At 43.1% G+C, this 21,290-nt stretch overlaps 1 protein-coding gene across 2 annotated transcripts in view; it reads left to right on the top strand.

Annotated features, from left to right (window-relative positions):
- OLFM3 (olfactomedin 3) overlaps window positions 1–21,290 on the top strand; it is a 198,541-nt gene that overhangs the window by 148,145 nt on the left and 29,106 nt on the right. For both annotated transcript variants that reach the window (XM_077332854.1, XM_077332853.1), the window contains exon 2: window positions 14,198–14,344. In XM_077332854.1, the coding sequence (XP_077188969.1) occupies window positions 14,198–14,344 (147 nt within the window). The remainder of the gene's footprint in view (window positions 1–14,197; window positions 14,345–21,290) is intronic.

Consider the following 21,290-nt stretch of genomic DNA (forward strand, 5'->3'; position numbering starts at 1 on the left):
TGACTCTGCATTCTTGCTATATCCTCTCTCATAAACCGTTTTTCTGACCAAAGGGGAAACAGCTTCCTTTACAATCCAATTGGGGGTGTTTCCTAGGGGCAACTGTGTAGAGGTGTAGACCTCCATGGGTTAGAAATCCTTGGGCAATTTCATTTCAAGTACTGCGGCTGGAACGCCAACAAATATATAGGGAAAATACTTACTTGTCAGTGTATTGAAGATGAAATTGACCAAAGTTTTCAGTGGCTAAGAAAGTTTTGGTCAATTTCATTTCAGTCCCAGGACTTAGAGATCCTAAGAATTGCTCCAAACCAACAAAATTATACCCTTCTAAGCTCATTGATCTTTGTTGTATAGAAAGGATAGGATAGGATCCTGGTAGAGAAGGACAAAGGAAGAGGAGGAGGAATTCTGAAATATGTGCAAAACACTCAAGAAGGCTCCAAGTCTGGAATTTGCACAGCTTGCAAATCCCAGGGCCTAATGTCCAATTCAACTCATGACTGATAGCAACGGAATATAGACTATAGTTGGGCATGGGGGTAGGAGGAAAGGGGAAAATCCTGCTCCATCATCTACTGGTGATGCTATGAATCAAATCCCTTATTTCAGTGGCTCCCAGTCTGGGGTTGGGGACCCACAAGTAAGTTGTAACTTTGTCACTGGCAGGTTATGAGGCCAGGAGGGAGGAGGAATTAAAAGGATGGGCTGGATGAAGAGCTCTGGGTTGCCCAGTGGCAAATTTGGGTTTGCTTTTTTATAAGGGGCAAAAATGCCCATGGAATAAGGCCCCTTCACCTGTGGCCAGGAGTGACCTGGCAACCCTAATACAACAATTATTATTATTATTATTATTATTATTATTATTATTATTATTATTAGATTTATAGCCCGCCACTCCCTTGCGGCTCGTTAGAAGTGGATCCCACTTGCCAAAGTTTGAGAACCACTGACTTACTTTTAGCTTACAATCCTGAAAAACTAGAGTATTTACTACCTGCCTGGGGCAGTGCATACAAGAGACCACCTGCCATACATGTGGTGGGTAACTCATTGTACAGACCCCCATTCGTATGCTGGGTGTGGCAAAGAATCAATTTTCTGTGGAAAGCGATCAGACATTTATTTTGCTCACCCACATTTCCTTTCCATTACAAGTCTTAATATCTTTGATGGGCTGGACTGGTTCCATTGAACAATGCCACCAGCTGTTCAAAACCAGTTTAAATTGGTATTTTCAGCTTGTGATCTCGTTGTTTTGTTTTTATCAGATTCCTTCCACTTTAGCAATAATAAAGACGAGGGGAAAACATTATAGACTTGGTATAATTCAGCACTGAACCGTCTTTCCCAGCAAGCCTAAGGCAAATTCAGTCAGCCTCATTCTCTAAGCCTTTCTAGCCAATAAGTATACTTTGTTACTGCTTCTTTTGGGAGTTCCAAGCTGCAGGGCTGTTGAGAATACAGACAGTTTCCGGCATTCTTTCTGTAATATTTTGTTATTGGGAAAAGGAAGCTCTTCTTGCCCCAGCAAATATGATCAGTACTAATGTGATTGTTATGAGCAATACAGCTAATCATTACCTTTCTAAAATAACTGAGAGGGAAGACTTCTGTTGCTCATAGAATCACAGAGTTGGAAGGGATCTTCAGGGTCATCTAGTCCAACCCTCTGTACAATGCAGGAACTCACAACTACGTGACCACCCACAGTGGCCCCTATTTCATGCCCAAGTGATCCCCTACCAAAAATCTCCAGAATCCAGCCTGGCCTGGAGGGAATTCACCTACCATCCCACAGTGGCAATCAGCAATTCCCTGGGTATGCAAAGAAGGGCCACAAGACACAAACACTGACACATCCTTTCCTGCCCACCCACTCGCAATCTGCCTGAGTTCATAAAATCAGCATTTCTGCCAGATGACTACCTAGCCTCTGCTTTAAAACCTTCAAAGGAGGAGAACCCACCACCTCTTGAGGAAGACTCGTGTTATCTATTAAGCTTTTGCTGCAAAGAGTTATTTTTAGAAAAATATAACATTGTTTGCAAAGCCATAGGACAATCTCATTTTGAGAGTCTAGGGAATTAGTAAACATCAATGTTGTAATAAATGATAAGAGTGTTCAGGTTGTTATATAATTATACCACTATATATAATGAAATAAACATCAATATATCAATTTTTGAATATATCCTGTTCTAAACATGTCACTAAGGTACAGATCTAAAAATCCACGTAAAGGGGCCAGGTACAGAGAATGGAGATTTTTTCTGCAAACCTGGAAAAACTCCATAGGTTGCAGAAAAATCAGCAAACTTTCTTTAAATGACTATTTTAAACCCTTACAAACTTCACTCACACGCACACACACCAGCCAAGATCTAGCAAGGTCATAGTTGGCATTCTGAGTGAGATTTTTAAAAAACAAAACATGAAGGGAGAAAGCACAAGAAAGAAGAGGACCATGAGGAAAGGAATATCAGGAGGATTAGGGGGAAAGAAGAGGGCAACAATAATAAGGAGGAAGAGGAGACAGACCAGCCCATATATAGCCAACAATCAGCTGGTCATCAGATGGGACAGCTGAAGCAGAAAATCCATCTGTACTTTCTTCTTCAGCTGCCTTTTATGGTTTTTGGATAGGTTTTCCTGCCCATCCCTGCTCCCATCAGTAAGTGGGAGGCAACAAGCAAGAGGTTTTGAAGCAGAAAGCATGTGATACACTTTCTGCTTCAAGCCTCCTCCATCTACCCTCCAATGCCCAGCTGATTGGGTGTCTCACTGTTGGATGGTTGCAAGCTGAGAAAGTGGGAGCATGAGGGATAAAATGGGGGGAGAAATTGGGGGGTGGAATTGCAACACTGTGAGTGCTGATGATTTCTTTGCCAGTTATAGACTTCAGATTCTTGGACTTTACTATTAAAATACTCAAAAATTTAACTAAGGGGAGGGTCAAATTGACACAGAGTGGAAGGCAGCTGGAGGGGGGATTCCTAAAATTTGATCTTCAATCTTTTACAACTTCATGTAATTTCCCTGTAGTTATTCATCCCCCCCCCCCCCCCGTGATCTCTTTCTGTACAGTATTATAACTGTGATGGTGTTGAGGTCTCTCTCTCTCTCTCTCTCTCTCTCTCTCCCCTCTTTATTGCATTGTAGTTATCACATAAGGCAGAAATGATCAAATTATGTTTCTTAATTTTCTTATCTTTTTTCTTGGATGTTCTTGGTGCTGTTCTATTCCTTTTCTATCAAAAGATACTGAAGAAATAATATAGAAACAAACAGTAGTGTTGGGGTTTTTTGGGAGGTAGTCAGCGGCTTGCTCAATGGAACATCAATCAGTGATGTTCTTTCAGGTTTATTCATCCCTCCCGCCCTGCCCCCATAAAGTTCATGCTTGTTTAACCAAGCTTTAGTAAAACTGGCTTTGTCTTCACTGTTGCTTTCGTTTTCCTGCATATTTTTGTAGCTGTTTTTGATCCTCTTGTCGTTCCCAAGGGCCTGTGATGTGCATGGGGAAGAGAAGAATTTCCCCCTGCTAGCTGTGCTAAATTACCTTCCTTGCCCTTCTTTTCCTCTCTGTTTAAAAGCTGTACTTTGCTGCTAAAGCAGAAGCTCAGAAACTGGTTTGAGAGGATATGACTCTGATCGGTCGCTACAGCTAATCAGGTATCAGCCAGAGCGTGAGCCAGATTGTGATCCCCATGTGTAGGTTGCTCAGAAGCAGGCGTCTAAAAAAGAGAAGGATTTCATTCTAATGGTTGTACATTAAGACCCATTAAGGTCCTAAAGCTTCCTGCTTCCAATCAGTTCCCAGTCAGCAAAATAAGGTCAAGGACTCGTATTCAGGATACGTCATTTTCTCAATGGTACTGTTTTAGCAAGACAGTTTACAGTATGTCTATTTTTTTTTTAAGTTATCTGCTTGCTCGGGGGAGTTTTTACTTCTTTACCATTTCAAACAATGTTTTTGATATAGCTATAACAGTCCCTGTTTAATTTATGCATTTGTGGCCCTGGAGGAGTGGATTTTATTGTACATTTATATATGTTAGCTTGCTGTTCACATCGCTCTCTTATAGAATTGTTCATAGGGGAAAATAATTTTGCTCATTTCTTGAAAAGACATAATCCATCTATCTGAAATTACATCCAACTCATTTTCCAACTGTTATGTGTTTATGTTTTCCCATCCACGTTTGCTTCCTATTCATTGCATCAGGAGATTCGGCCATCCTGCTCCTGTCTGTAACATTGCTATTTTACACCAAAAAGGCTTGCCTGCACCTTGCAGCACAAATCTGGATTCCAAGAGCCAGCTTGGTGTAGTGGTTAAGAGCGGCAGCCTCTAATCTGGATAACTGGACTTGATTCCCTACCCCCCCCCTCCACATGCAGCCAGCTGGGTAACCTTGGGCCAGTCATAGTTCTCTCAGAGCTCTCTCAGCCTCACCTACATCCCAGAGTGTCTGATGTGAGAAGAGGAAGGGTGGGCAATTGTAAGCTGCTTTGAGACTCCTTTGGGTAGTGAAAAGCAGGCTACAAAAAGACAGCTCTTCTTCTAAGAGGCAGTCCTACCCAGATGACATTCTCTGTGTGCCAGGACTGCTAGTGATATAAATCCCAATGATCCTATAAGGAATGCAGCTGAAGGATAGGTCAAAACTGGTCCACCACTCACTGGGTCACCTTCCCTGATTGAGACGGGGGGAGGGGGGAGAAAACAGTATGACTCTGCACTCCAAGACACAGAATGTACAGAGATATGTTGTACTGAAGAATTTCCCCTTAACTCATGCCAACTCAAATGCAACCCAGAAAGAACTGGTGCATGTGAGAGGGGTACTTCACTTGTTTCCTGACTGTCAGTCATCTCCTGCAAATGACCTCTCAAGCTGTTTTTAATTGTTGTTTTTTTCTTTGTGGGTTTCAAAACTAGAAGATCATCTTCTTAAACATTGAACAGCCAGGGTAAAGGGGGTAGACATTTGCAAAGGGGCAATGAATGGGTGCATGAAGAGTTAAGCCAACCTTCCTTTCTGCTGGTTTCCTACACTCATACTCAAATAACCAATTCACTCGTACGCTCGTGTTACCTTAACAAGCAGGGCGGTAGGAAGAGGAATGGGCAAACTTTCTTATTGAACAGACAGCGAAGGATGCGCTCTCCCCTGCTGGCAACATAAGTCACATGTGGCTAGCATCAGGCTGGAAAGATCACACCCCAGCACTGCTAGCTTGGATCTCTCCTTTGGATCAAGGCACCCCTCCCGTCTGTGTCCCTTCGGGACCTCACGTGGAGCTGTGAGGATGATAGTGCAAAGGGAATAAAGGATAGAGTCGAGGCACGCTCTGCATTATTATTTGTCTAAATCCAAAAGTTCTATAGAATCCCCATACTACATACGCATTCACAGCCCTGCACAATACTTTCCATCAATAGAGCGGTGTCAGATGCCTCTATCTTCTGCAACACCTTCGGCTGGCAGTGCCTTAAAAGCAATAAGCCTCATTATTTTTCATGCATGGCTGTGATTTTTGAACAGCAGTGTGGGTCTCACCCCCCCCCCCCATCCTTAGGAGAAGCAGGACACGGGAAAATTAGCGTGCAAAGTCCCTACAATTGTTGAGAAGCTAAAGCTGGTTGAGAATGTTTCCTCTGCACTAGCTAAGTCCTAGGTGTGTTATAGGTATCACAGTCCCCAGGCGGGACCTGGGGATCCCCTGGTTTTACAGCTCATCTCCATATAAATGTTCCCCTGGAGAAAATGGCTGCTTGGGAGGGTGGATTCCATAGCATTATATTCCCCATCCCAACTGTTCACTTCCAGCTCTACCCCCAGACTCCAGGTACTTCCCAACCCAGAACTAACAACCCTGGTGTGCTGAATATTCCTGGCAGAGGATCCTTGCTATTTTGCGCTATTTATCAGAAGGATAGAGGGGTTGTTTCCCCACCACCCTATTATCTCCAAAGCAGCTGCTTTGATTTGATACTGTTTCCCATGAAGAAGGCCTGTCCTTTCCCTCATCCAGTGTCCCTCTAGAATTGGCATCCCAGCTTGCAACTTTGCATGCGGCACCTAAAGGATGATAGGGAAATGGCAGAGAAGCTGAATGCTTTTTTTTTTTTTTGCCTTTGTCTTTGCTGTGCTTGCCTATACCAGAATTGTTGAATTCAGAAGAGTTGTTGAAAGACTGCAGTTGGATTGAGCTGATAACCGAGGAGGTCCTATGACTGATGAACAAATTAAAAACTGACAGTAGTATGCATTCAGGTAGCATGCATTCAAGAGTTCTGAAAGGACTCAAATGTGGATCTCCTGACAAAAATATACAATTTATTACTACAATCTGCCTCCATTCCTGAAGACTGAAAGATACATAATGTAATCCCCATGTTTTACAAAGGTTCTACACAAGATACAGGAAATTACATGCTGGTCAGTCTAATGTCGGTACCGATTAAGTAGGTGGAATCCATTATTAAAGATTGAATTAGTATGGACAAGGGTAACTCAGTAGACATTGTTTACCTAGACTTTGAGAAAGCCTTTGATAGTTCCTCATCAGAGGCTCCTTAGTGTACTAAGCAGTTATAGGATAAGAGGACAAGACTCCTTATGGATTAAAAACTGGTTGATGAACAGTCAGGGTGTGCAACGTTTTGTTTTTTTAACGGTATTTTTCAGGTTGGGTCTTTTGGAACCAGGGAGATAAATGGGATTCCCCTGAAATTTTGGATCCAAACACCAATTTGGTATTTGGGGCCATGATTTTTCAGAAACACTCAAATGGGGGGGGGGGGGGCTACAGACCTGAACTGGAAAATGCCAATTAAAAAATACCAACCTGATCGAGGAGCTGGCTTGGCTTCTCCTGCAATCTGGTTTAAACCGAACTGAAGGAGAACGCAGTGCAGAGCTTTACCTGCAGGGAACTATTGGCTCCCCACAGGGAGAATGCTCTTGGATGGGCTGACTTCTCCTGCTGCTCAGTTTTAACCAATTGACAGGAGAAGGTTGTTTATAGCTGCAATGGCAGGTAGCTCTCAAATGACCTAGCTGATCTTGGGTGAGTTTCTCATGCAGCCCAGTTTAAACAGGGCTGCAAAAGAAGCCAGCCACAGCCAAAGTGGTAGGGAGCTCTCATTTCCTTGCCACCCTGGCTGATCCTTGGGCTGATTTAAAGAGACTGCATAAAGCTTCCTGAAAACAGTTGAGAGGAGGGAACAATCTGCTCCTGCCTCATTGCTTGTTTTCAGATCTACTTGAAATTGCCAGATATTTCCTGGATTTTTCTCAGGATATTTTTTTTTTTGGGGGGGGGGTTCCTGAGAAAACCCAAATACATTTGAGAAGCTGAAGTATACCTTTTTGGCTTGAGTAGATTTGAATGCACACACCTACTTAACAGGAAACAGAGAGTGTATAAAAATGGGCAGTTTTCACAGTGGAAGGTGGTAAGCAGTGGAGTACCACAGGGTTCAGTACTAGGTTTGGTGGATTTTCACTTGTTCTTTAATGATTTGGAGGTGTGAGAAAGCAGTGAAGTGGCTAGGTTTGCTGATGACACTAAGTGGACATTAAGGGCAGTAAGAATCAAGAAGGACTGTGAGGTGCTTCAGAGGGATCTGTCAAGGCTGGGCAAGTAGGAGTCAATGTGGCCAATGAGGTTCAACATGGCCAAGTACACAACTAAAGCATACTGGAGCAAAAAATCCTAACTATATATATATACTAATGGGATCTGAACTGGGGCAATTGACAAAGAGAGATCTTGGAGTCATGGTTGATAACTCAGTGAAGATGTTGACTCAGAGTGTACTGAGGATTATTTGGAAAGGGGTTGAAAACAAATCAGACAATATCATAATGCCCCAGTATCAATCTATGGTGTGGACTCATTTAGTGTACAGTTCTGATCAGCGTACCTCAAAAAAGACATTATAGTATTGGAAAAGTGCAGAAAAGGGCAACTAAAATGATTAAAAGGGTGGAACGCCTTCCATATGAAGAAAGGTTAAAGAGGTTATGACTCTATAGCTTGGAGAAATGATGATTGAAGGATAATGTGAATTATGCATGGGATAGAATATTCTATCCCATGCATAATTTTGTAAATCTCTATCACATTATCCTTCAATCTCACAATACAAAAACTCATTAAATTAGTGAAGTATAAGCTTAGGGCAGATTTCTTTATCTACAGAGTAATTAACACATGGAATTCACTGCTGCAGGAAGAGGTGGTGGCTCCAAGCAGAGACAGCTTCAAGAGGGGGTTGGAGAAACATATGGAGCAGAGGTCCATCAGGGGCTAAGCCACACGGTATAGACGGAACACAAGGGGTGCTCTGTATTCTTGTGGGGACAATAGTGGGAGGGCTTCTGGAGTTCCGGCTTTGTTGGTGGAATTCCTAATGGTACCTGGATTTTTGTCACTGTGTGACACAGAGTGTTGGGTTGAACAGGCAAATTGGCCTGATTCAATTTGACTTCTTATGTTCTTCATAGAACAGTCTATGTCCCTTTCCAGATCTTGAGCAGAACTGGCCCATTCGGCTAAATGAAGTATTGGGATTGTAAAATGCTGGTGGGGATACCACCTGTGAATGCTCCCTTGTGGAAACTGCCCTGCAAGTGGAAAACAAATCTATCAGAAGCAAGGTTCTAGCCTAGTTCTTTGCCAGGTGCGCTATTTTTTACTTGCCCACAAGTTTTTGTACAGAGCAGTATTACAAAAATTGGATTCTTCTGCCAGCTCACTGAAGTGGTTCGATTTGTTCTGCTGTTTCAGTCTCTTCCATGTGTGCTTTCAGCCTAGGTCATAAATCTGAATCTTAAAAGGAAGTTTGCTTCATGTAACTTGCTTCTCAAATCTATCTCCAGCTGTGCTAATGATAAGTCTGTTGTGCAATATCTCTTTTCCACTCCATACAGCTCCCGTGAGGTTTGAATCGAGCTGGAGGTGGAGAAATGCCTAGCCGTCTGTATTTCTTCATATTTCCTTTCTGCACAGGTCTTGTCCAGAGTCTTTGCTATCTTGTTTCTAGAGGCAATTGTGGAAGATGATCCCTGCAGCCCAGTCAGGCTGACTGCAATCCAATAATCGTAGGCTTGTCCATGCACCTTTACACCTCTGCCATTTTCTTTCTTTTAAAGAATGCTCAGCTCTGCCTGACTAACAGCCAATCTGAATCTTTAAAAAATATATAATATCAAGTAACTGAACACCTTTGTCCGTGTAACTCCAAAGCTGGTGCGTGCTTTTTGTGCTCTGGTTTGTTCTGCAGTGGTTTATTAAATAGCAAAGTTGTGCATCGCTGTTCATCACAGCTAATGGCAAGATTGGCACGAGCTGCATGCACCGCCCTCTGGGGTTTGTTAGTGTGTGTGGAAGAGGGACTAATCTGCATCTCTTGGGCACTTGGCGTGAGAGCTGCAATTTCTGCTCTCTTCCTTATCCTCTGTCATGTCTGGGAGCCTCGGGACTGTTGTTCAATGGTAGAGGGTCTCCGTTTCAGTTCCCAGCATTCCCTGTTCAAATGGATGAGGCTGCAGAGGAGGCGAAAGAAGATCTCTGCCTAAGAAAGCAGCTGCCAGCCACAATAACTGACTGACACTGACGAACCAAGTCCCTGACAGTCAGGGCCTGACTCCATGTGTTCAGGGGTGGACTTACCTATGCAAATCGCTTCCCATGTATCCACTCATTAACTCCATTGTATCTGTCGGAATATGCAAGATCTGTAGTGTGCATGATTCAAAAGATATGAATATCCTACTGGGGGCATCGAAAATGTGTTTTTAGCATAGTTAGATTAGGAACTTCCTGGAATGTTTCAAATACTGTCCTCCAGTGTCCTGATTGGTTGGAGACTTCCTGCTCCTTTGAACATATTTCCTCCCTTCTTGCCTCCAAACAGACAGAATGAATGCAGGACAGCAGTTAGGTAGTTAATTAGAACTCTCTACCCCCCCCCCCCAAAAAAAAATGATTTCTCTTCTAAAGGAAACTATTTCATTTTTTTTGAGTGGTTTAGTGTGTTCCTCCTCTTTGTATGTTAAGACTCTGCCAACAGTATCAAGAGGATTTCTCTCCTAATTAGAAGAAAACAGATCTTAGGAGAGTGAGGTTCCCACAAGTCTCAATCAACAGCTGGTGGGAAGATAACATATGTGCAACAAGAATATCCTTCAGTCCCTGCAGGCCTTCTGAAAGTGCCATCCTGCAAATGCATAAGATCACCTGATCCCCATGCATCACACTTTCTCTGTTGTGGACTTCTCCTTGTGGAGTGACTTGCTTGAGAAGGCTAGCAGGCTTCCACACTTCCTATTCCACAAAGACACTTAAAAATAATTGTCCAGGAAGACATTTTTACAAAGGTTCTAGGGTAAGGTGACCAGATTGTCCCACTTTTGGAGGGACATCTGGGGGCACCTGGCAAATTGTACTTATGTTGCAACAGACGTGTTCTATGAAAATATTTGTTGCTCCATATAGACCAAATTTTAAATCAAGAACACCCCCCCCCCCCTGGTCAATGGTGTCCCGCTTTACCAATGTTAAAATCTGGTCACCTTATTCTAGGGCTGGAGGATAATGTTGTGATTCCCCCTGATAAAAGATGCAGAACTGTCTCCCTCACTGCCCATTATATATCTTATCTTGTTCTTTCTGCATTGCTTTCTACTTTTGCAATTCCGTATTTGTGAGTTGTTTCTAATTTTTGTAAACCTAGACATTTTCTGTTGTTTATTGGCTATCCCATATTAGTCAATTACAGTGTTTTACGCCACAGAATCTGCCTTAAATCTCAGTGGAAAAGGGCAAGTTATCAATAAAGAGAAATAAATGAAACTGTGAGGTTCCTGCTCCCCAAATCATGTGGGACACTCTGCTGAGTACTGAGCACAATTGCTAATATGAGAGGCTTTAGGCCTTGCCCTGGAGTGCCTAAATGTTTATAGGCATTCACATGCAAACAGCAGAAACACCTAAATGAACTGCCTTCCTATCCAAAACGTTCCCATCACGCAGCACCATTGTGGAGCAGCCATGTGCATTTCCATAGGCATTCTTTAGATACTTCATTTGGGACCCAGATGAGAAATGGAATGCAAATGAAGAGGTATCTTTGTATCCAGTTCAACACTCTGGAAGTATGCCAGCTTCAGCATGCAGAGAACCCTTGACAGATCCTTGCGTGACAAAGGAGAAGGAAGACAACAGAAATCACAGCCGTGTCTGACTTTTTAATAAGATCAGAAAGCCCAAATGTTACTTGTCTAATCATTCTACAATTTGCTGGGTTTTGAGCTGGAGAAAAAGTTATTTTAGACATTTTAATTCTCTACAAAAGTTTCACAACCGAGTACTCAAAGCCCAGTCCCTCTCCTTGGCTAGCCATGGTCAACGGTATATACAGGAGTGTGCGTCAACATTTTACGGGGACCCTCTACGTGATACATTGGTTTAAAAGCACTTTTCGATTTCCCTATCCTGTTTTTCATCCCAGTGAGTAATTTTGGAAGTTGTAATATGGATTGTACAGACGTGATCTCCCCACTGAAACCCTGCATTTGTTTTGTTTTTGTTTTTTTCTCTGTCCCTTTAATCTAAGTAAATGTGATCTAGACCAGTCTTCCCCAACCCCCGGGCCGTGAACCAGTACCGGGCCGTAGAGCCCTCAGTACCGGGCTGCAGTGGCGGGGAGGGAGCGCTGCGGGGGGGCGCGGGGGCCAGGGGGCACAAACGCAAAGGCACGGAGCGGGGAAAGTGGGGAAACACACTGATCATCTGCGGGGAATGAATCTTCGATAGGTGAGAAATTAACAGAGTGATAATATATCACAGGGCCTCTTGTGGCGCAGAGTGGTAATGCAGTAGTCACGCAGTCTGAAAGCTCTGCCCATGAGGCTGGGAGTTGAATCCCAGCAGCCAGCTCAAGGTTGACTCAGCGTTCCATCCTTCCGAGGTCGGTAAAATGAGTACCCAGTTTGCTGGGGGGTAAACGGTAAGGCACTGGCAAACCACCCCGTATTGAAAACGCTAGAGGGCATCACCCCAAGGATCAGACATGACTCGGTGCTTGCACAGGAGATACCTTTACCTTTAATATATCACAAGGGCAATTAGTTCAGGGGAAAATGGGTTCTGCCAAGGGGAACACAGAATCCATGGTCTGAATGGGGGAAGAGAAGGGAAGAATCAATATGAATCAATGGAGTTCAATGCATTACAGACTCCTACCCCTAGCCTCCGTGCTGCCCACTAATCCCACTATCTTGAGTTTCAGAGATTCTATAAAGCTTATAGGAGCCAGAGGCATTTTTTAAGTATTTATTTTTCTTTTAAACCTTGGGATAAACATCAGAAGACCTCCGTTAAGGAAACATGAAGTCTTCCACGTTCCTGGGTCTCCTGAGGGTGTAGGTGAGGACTAGGTAGGGCTAGCCCTGTGCATAATCCTCCTCTGACCTACGGCGTCCCTGTAGGGACGCCTCTCAGCCCTGCCGGCTCTGCGGCTCCATGGAGCTGACAGGGGTGTTCGCCTGCCCCCACCAAGGTGGGAGAGCAGCATGCTGCTCCCCACCATCATGCAGTGAGAGGCCCATGCTCCCTATCCTCCCCCCGTTGGCGCTGCCCCTGCCGCTGCATGTGTGGGGCCATTGCACCGGGGCATCCGGCGTGCACCAGGAGAGCTCCACCCCCATGCGTACACGGGGGATGGTGGGGCTTTGAACCCCGCCGCAATGGCATGGCAGTAGCCCAGCGTAGCTGCCGCCGTGCATAATGGGTCTACCATAAGAACTTATTGGGTTTGGATCGGTACCCAGTGAGTAAACAAATGAGATGCTGTATGTTCTGATAAGGAGTTCCCAGTATTCCCCACCCGCCAATATCAGGTGAACAAGGGCCTGTTGGCTGCAGTGCAACAGGGAAGGAGCTTAGGCTGTTCCTCCTCCTCTGACATGGCCCCAGGGAGTTGAGTTTTTTCCCCGTTTGGGATACCTAGATCAGCACCTGCATGTCCCTTCAGTGAATCAAATAACCATTCCCTGTGCTCTTTCTGTATTAGAAAAAAGAGAAGTCCCCCCACACTGCACAACTCCTTGCACCATGGTCCTGATCCACGTCAGGCTCCCTATACATATCAGGGGGGTGGGGGGGGAGCACCAGGACCTCTGATCACAACATTCCTGATTTCTCATCCATTTTAGCCCTAACAATGTGATCCTGTGCAGAATTATAACAGAATTATAATTATAAATCTATCCAATGATTTTTGTGCATTTACATGGGAGATTAACTCTGCACAGGATTGCACTGTAAAATTCTGTATTATCCATCAGAGGATTGCTTCAGACTTCGCTTCTGCCCTCAGACTTAGTGGTCAGGCAAGCTACTCTCTCTCAGCCTCAGTTTTCCCCTTCTGCAACAGGGGAATAATAACAATCTCCTACTTGAGACGTATGGCAGCTGACTGAAAGTACCAAACCTAATTATCTGTATCCTGCCTCCTCCTCCAAACAACTCAAAAAAGCATGCATGGGTCTCCCCCATATACCAACCCTATACAGGCATTTCAGCTGAGATATGACTGGCCTCAGTTAGCCAGCTGAACGGGGATGTGGGCTGGACTAATGACTGCACCACACAGCTGCTCTGATTTAAAAAGCACCACAAGGTGCAGAATGCAATTGGCCTACTTCTGTCCTAGAGTACTTGAATATATGAAAAGAGTTCATCCAGCGTTTTTGATTACGGTCCACCTGTAATGCCAACACTGTAACCAATAATGTCTTTACTTGCATTGTTTATAATCTACCTTTCTCACAGGAACTCAAGGTGGTTTACATATAGTGAGTCAGTACAATCAACAAAAAGGGACATGCAGTAACCAATGCATTAGGATGAGTACCACTTTTAATTTCTTTTTCCATGCAAAGTCTATCTTTGGTCTTCTTTTCCTCCCTCTCTCCTCACACCATCATTGTCCTTCTTTGCAAAGAACATAAATGAAGGAGGGAAAGGCTGGCAGCGAGTCCTGCCTTCAATCGAGAGATGAACCACTTTGGTCCCATGACTGAAGACAAGTCACAGAACTTCCACTTGGTGGATAAGTCACTTATTAGTTGAATCCAATTTTCCTTTATAATTGTGCCTCATTGTTTTGTTTCAGACTCAGATCAGCCCCAAAGAAGGGTGGCAAGTCTATAGTTCAGCCCAAGATCCCGATGGACGGTGTATTTGCACGGTGGTTGCCCCTGAACAAAATCTCTGCTCCAGAGATGCCAAAAGCAGGCAGCTCAGACAACTGCTGGAGAAGGTGAGCGGTCTTCATGAATTTATGCATTGGAAAGGGTACTGCAGTTAAGGCCATCTAAAAGTTTATACCATGGAAGTTTGATTGCTTTATAATATGCCTACTGACATAGTAGCACAGTTAACTGGAAATCAGGAATGAACACCAAAACTCAGATCTTAAGCTAACCTCAGCGCAGGTGGCTTCAAATGAATTGGAAGTGCTCCAGTCTGAAAACTTCAAGCCAATGACAAGCTGAACAAAAATTTGTTCTGAAATCTGGGCTCATCTCATAATGAGCTCACACAGAGGGTAAACTCACCTAGTGTCATTTCTTTCCACCTCTGGCCCTCCTCTTCCTGAAGACTTATCCTTGTGAAGGAAGGTGATTAAGAGCCATATTAGATGTGATAGCATCCTTGAGTTCACCACTTCCACCATTTTAAGGATAAATTTCCTCCTGTTTACAAAAGCCATGGGGTCTCAGCTCTGATCGGGATGGTGGGATGGGGAAGGGCTCCAGTCTCCCATCCTTAGGCTCTTTTTGAGAATCCAGACCCCTGGCATTTGGAGTCTTGAACATTGTATGCAGGCGGGGAGAACAGGTGTCCCTCCTTCCCTCTGCCTCACCCCCAAGCTCTGCAGTATTTGTCAATAAAAGCAATTCCATCCCTCAAATGGTAATAGCATCTCTGTGGTCGCTTCAGGGATATTATCATGGCCAGTTGGCTCTGATATTCTTTAAGGTATTTTCAGAGTTGTTGTTCATGCCAGGCAGCATGAGAAATGGGGGCACAGTATAGAACAAAGCATGGGAAATGTCATTTTAAGGAACTGCACAGAGATACATTAGTCATTCCCCCAACACATTGTTTTTTTTAAATATAGCCTCTATACATAGAAAAATTAACCTGTCAGAGGAAAGGCCAAGCCAGGGCTCTGACATTTTAGCATTCCAAACTCCAAAACATGTGGATTTACATAGCAAAATTATTCTGCCCCTAAGTTAGGAGAGTGTTCATAAGGCAGAGCCATTTCCTTATGTATTTTGCCAAACAAATGCAAGCAAGGAGAAATTTTATTCCAGAAGTTTGTATACTATGTTTTCAAAGTACAGCTAATTGCCACAATACCACTTAATTTCTGTACACACACACACACACACAAACCCAACCAATTTTACCCATGTGATTTCCTTTTTGTCTCAACCAACAGAAAGATAGATAACAAATGTTCTTTTAAATTTTTGCAAAGGAAAACTGGTCTCTGGAAGCATTGAATTAAAGGAGGGGTGATAAAACCTTTAAGACTGTTAATTAATAATTTTACACTGTTTTGCCAGTTTTAATTTATACTGTTGAGAGCTGAAACTGTTATTGTAGCTCATTTTCCAAATCTGCATTGAAAAAGTAAAATGCAGTTGCCATAGCCACTGGTGAACTTAGCTATGTACTGGACACACTAGCTTGCCAGTGAGAAATAGGTTTACTAAGTAATAAATAGCAAACCCAAATACTACCCATTATGGTAAGAAGTGCCAGCTGCATTTTTCCTCTGGCCTTGCTACAGACAAATCCACTTCATCTTTACCTAGGGGATAATTGGATCATTTGATTAATCCAAAAGAATTAACTGGTTTTCAGAGAGCACTGAATCATGCTTCTCTGCAAGAGAGACTGTTTAGAATTGGCTTACACTAGTTGCAATGTAAGGACAGGCATTCAAGAACAGATGCAGGGAACTGGTTCCTCTGCAGGCAAGTAATTCATACTCTCTAACGCATTGTAACATTAAAGCTCTTCAGGCATAAGAGTGAAATATGTCCTCAATTTTATCTAAACAAAGGATGCTTCTGCTACCAGAAGTCTAGCTAGCTCAAACTATCTATCTGCATTTGCTCATGATGAGCTCTAAAGCTCTTTGTTGTTTTGCCTGCTGATTCGATAACTGACATAAGTGTCCATCGTTCATCATTTATTTCATCAAAGACTCCTGAAGACGCTTAGCAGCCATGGGATAAGGGGATGGATACTTCTATGGATTAAAAACTGGCTAAACAAAAAGAAGCAGAAAGTTGGAAAATATGGACAATTCTCTCAGTGGAGGGAAGTAAGCTGTGGTGTCTCACAATGATCATAGTCTTGGAGTCAATGCTATTTAATATGGAGAGATACAAATCAGTTTATGAAATGAAATTCGGCCTGAACTCAGGCCAATCTGATTTGTGGCTAGTTCAGTTCCACTGTTCAGGGTCAGCCATTTAAACCTGACAACTGAGCAGTGCTGGATCCGCTATTCAACTGTTAGTTTTAAGCCCACTATTTTACTCCCCCCCCCACGTTGAAAGAGGTGAAAAGTGAAACAGAAGGGTTAATATATGCCAGTCATATAAACCTAACAATTGATGGCTGGACCCACCAAGCTGTTGGTTTAAATGGCTGCAAGTCATTAAACCTCTCAGTTTCTCTCCAACCAATTCAAAAGGTGGGGGGGGGGAGTGAAACTGATGGGTTAAATGGATGTCAGCCATTTAAACCTAACAGCTGGCTGACAGACCCAGTCAGCCATTAGGATGCGTATCCCCCCTCCCTTTCTCCTGGCTCCATCAAGAAGGAAGGGAAGTCCCTTCCAGGGCAGTTCCCACCACCTTTCTCCTGGCAGCAGCTCGTCACAGCCAGGAGAAAATGTTAACTGAACTTTCAGGGTTTGTGCCCATCTTTACTATGTAATTTGTTTCTAAGACATCTTGGGAGATTATCAGTGTAGTGGCTAAATATGCAGATGACACAGAATTATTCATGATGGTGAAAATCAATGACAACTCAGATGAGAAATAGACAGAAAGAAGTTTTTCTCCCGCTCTCCAAATATTAGAATCTGAGGGCACCCGATGTATTTGACTGACAGTAGATTTAAGATGGACAAAAGGAGTACCAGTGGCTACAAGCTATGACAATTGAAGTATGCCTCCACATTTAGTGGTAGGAAACCTTTGAATACCAGTGCACAACATTAGAGGAATGCCTTGGTCCTGTTGTTGACCCTAGAAAATAACTGGTTGGCCACTGTGTGACATAGGATTTCGGACTAGATGGACCACTGGTCTAATCCAGCAATGCTCTTCTTCTTCTATTAAGTCATATGATTATTTCTATAATTCTTCCTTTAATAGAACATTGACCATGTTTCACTGGTCAGTTTTGAGACAACAGCCAACTTGGAATACTGGTTAAGAGTGGTAACTTCTAACCAGTTAGCAGGTTTGATTCCCTGCTCCGCCACATGCAGCCAGCTAGGTGACCTTGGGTTCCTCAACACACTGATAGAGCTGTTTTGACCAAGCAGTAATATCACGGCTCTCTCAGCCCCACTTACCTCACAGTGTGTCTGTTGGGGGGAGAAGAAAGGGAAAGTGAATATAAGCCGCTTTGAGACTCCTAGGCCCATTCTGCACAGATAGGATAATGCACTTTCAATGTGCTTTGGCAGCTAGATTTTCCTGTGTGGAACAGCATAATCTACTTCTAAAGTGCATTGAAAGTACATTATCCTATGTTTGCAGAATAGGCCCTGGTAGAGAAATGCGGCATATAAAAACCAACTCTTCTTCATAAATGAGGAACACGCATTCTAATTCAGCTGGTATACAGCAGATCCCCTAAACCTGGATGGCCCAGATCTCATGAAATCATAGAAGCTAAACGCGGTCAGCTCTGGGAAGTTCTTGGATGGGAAACTACCAAGGTATTCCAGAGTCACTATGCAGAGGAAGGCAATGATATACCACATCTGTTAGTTTCTTGCCTTGAAAATCCTATGGGATTGCCATAAATCAACTGTGACACATACCTAGAAGATCAAATCTGCTGACAGTCTGGTCTCTTGAAACGCATCAATGTCAAGAATGATATAACAATAACAAACCATCCATGCTGCACTTGTATGTAGCTCATACTAATTACTGTTTCCAAGTGACACTGTTTTCTTAAATGAGAATGTGTGCATGCTGGGGGGGGGGGCAGGGGTTCCCCCTTGCGTTATATTAGCAAGATGTCACATCTCTCACCAAAAAATGAATTAAAATGAAATTTTGTTCAGTAACTACAGCATGAACTGCTAGGCTAGGCACATCATAAAATAGTTGCTGATTCTTGGCTTAGGGACCTTGGAAATACATCAGAATATTAAAGGTAACTGTGCATTACAGAGCATTTGGCTGCAAATAGATACTTTGGAATTCTACATACACACTAATAACACAACAGCCAAGAAAAAGGCATTTTTGTGCGATATGCCTTAGGATGCAAAGGATACAGAATCCTTAATCGAACAGCAGGCTCTAGTGGACCTGGTCAGTTGTTAGGTTTAAATCTCTGTGAGCCATTGAAACCCTCAATTTTGCCCCCACATCTTCAAAGGGAGAAAACAGAAACAATCAGTAAAATGCCCACAAGGGAGGGTGGAACATTGGGAAGCGAGGAAGCTCAGCAGAAGTCCTCCCTCCAAGAAACCAGCTTCTCTAGTGAATGCATATTTGCATTCTAGAAATTAGTTGGAATTCCAGGAGAACTTTTGATACCACACTGCAGTTAAAAACCTATATTTTAAAAATGAGGTATTAGACCTTCCTGGGCTCTCCTGGGGATCCAGCAGCCTATCTACATTTCTCAGTTCTTATATTCATCTTGCTTCATTTATCCTTAAACCTGCTCCAACTGATACAACAGAAAAGGTGTGATAAATGTTCCAAACATCTTCAAGTGGTTCATGTGTGGTTTGTGTCCATACCATAGTTCACATGGAATTCTTATAGCACCTTTTGGAAGCAATCTGTTCTGTAAGAAGGTAGCAGTGTTAATCACTTCTTCCCAATATTTTTCAGGAAGCTGTGTTTCTAAGAGCATGCATCTGTACATCTCAGTTAGGAAGCAATTATTTCTTTCTGGTATACAATTTTGTTCTGGAGTGTGCAGAACAGTGAGCTGATGTTATGTTCCTTCTTTAGCCAAGTAGTCCTTCATGACACATCCCACATATCCTCCTCCAATGTCTGTGTGAATGAACAGTGGTTTTCTCTGGAACCTGTTGCTTACCATAGCGATATATAATTTGAGCTTCTCCAGTACTTGGCTTTTCTCCTTGACTAATAGGTAACTGTAGACCTTGAGAAATCATCAATAAAAGTTAGAATATATTTGTTCCCACTATGGGTCTCCTGTCTTTATTGGGTCTACATTGCGATGTAGACTGTGTTGCAGATCTTTACAGTCTTGGTTTCCGGGGAAAGGGTGGGGGAGTGAAACTAAGAGGTTTAATGGCTTGCAGCTATTTAAACTTAATAGCTGACTGGGTCTGACCAGTTTCACTTCTCCAATAATTGAGGACCAAACATGGATTTTCACAGACCTGACTCCATGCAAGAGAGTAGCAGGATGCAAATGGGTTTTCTCAGAAGAATCCCAGAAGACTTTACAGAAGAAGATGTACCTCATGGACTATGTATACTAGATCTTGAGACAGAATGTTGGAACACATGAAGTATGCAGTGTGCATGATTGAACAAAATATGCAGTATGTCCTGCACAGGGAATCAGAGAATATGTGTATTTAGCATAGAATTTCCTGATGTTTTTCAAATAATCTCCTCCAGCAGCCTGAATTGCTCAGTTGGAGACTTCCTGATCCTTTGAGCATACTTCCTCCCTGCTTCCTCCCTCAGAAGAATGATAGCAGACAACAGTTAGTTAACTAGTTCTCTTTTCTTTCTACACAAAATTGTTTCTCTTCACAATAACTCTATTTTTTTAAGCAACCTGGTGCTTTATCCCTTTTTTGCAGATTTAAACTCTGCCAACAGGTATCGCCTCCAGATCTTCAGTAATTGCCTTATTTCTATCCCCTCTTGGGGCTACTGCTGTCAGTGACCACCCCCCTCCACATACACACACTATTTAAAAACACCCAGGATGGTTCAAATGATGCATCAGGAAGCCTTTTGGTTTTCCTTTTGAAATGTTTGCCTAGACAGAATATGATTTTACATCCTGAGTAATTATGTGTGGTATTGGTACTTATGCTGGGTTCTTCATGCAGAATATTGCCCCCTAGTCTTCTCTTTCGATAAAGCCATTGTTTCAGTGCAATAAGATGAGGGCTGTCCCTTTCACTCTGAAGTTCCTTCAAATTGGGAAAACCTGCTCCAACTGATACAACAGAAAAGGTGTGATTTAAATACACAACACACACAATGCTTGCCATGGGGAAGCTGCCCCAAATGGCCAAATCATTGTAAATGATCCCCACGCAACCTTTAAGGTTTGCAAATATTGCTCACCTGATGCAAATCCATCGTAAAGCTCTCCACACACTACTCCAGGCATCACCATGAGCATCATAAGTGAATATGCAGTTGTTAGAAGGAAAACAGGCACCGCATTAAGTCGAATGGCTTTTCATCAGTGACATAATAGGCAAACATAGCTGCAAGCCCTTTGAACAGCTGGGCTACTGCTATTCCTAGAAGTTGCATGTCTTACTTGGGCTTTGCTATTGGAACAGACGTTTAGAAATAAAAGCAATCTGTCTTTCAGGGTAAAGTAATTCATGAGCATAGTAGCAAGACATCTCAGATACCAGGGAATATATGTATAGTTGCTCCCATTCTGGCTCTGTTTGTTAACAGGCAAAAGGACTGTTGCATTTATAGTCTTGCTCTAAATGCTCTCAAGGCTTGTACGTAATTTCATAGCATTAATGTGTCCTAGACCTACAGATAACCTGCTATGATGGAATACCTCTCTCTTCTTCCACACTGAGGTAAATTTTCCCACCAAATTGAAGCTTCCTGTCCCACTCTGTCACCAGTAGATCTCTTTGGTTTTGTTCAGCCCTGGAAGCTTCTGGGAAGCTTCTGGGAAGGCATAGAGCTGCCTTTTCACTATGAACCCTTTGTCTTAATGGCACTGAGATG

The sequence above is a fragment of the Paroedura picta genome, chromosome 4 (genome assembly GCF_049243985.1).
Source record: "Paroedura picta isolate Pp20150507F chromosome 4, Ppicta_v3.0, whole genome shotgun sequence".
In the NCBI taxonomy this organism is placed as follows: Eukaryota; Metazoa; Chordata; class Lepidosauria; order Squamata; family Gekkonidae; genus Paroedura; species Paroedura picta.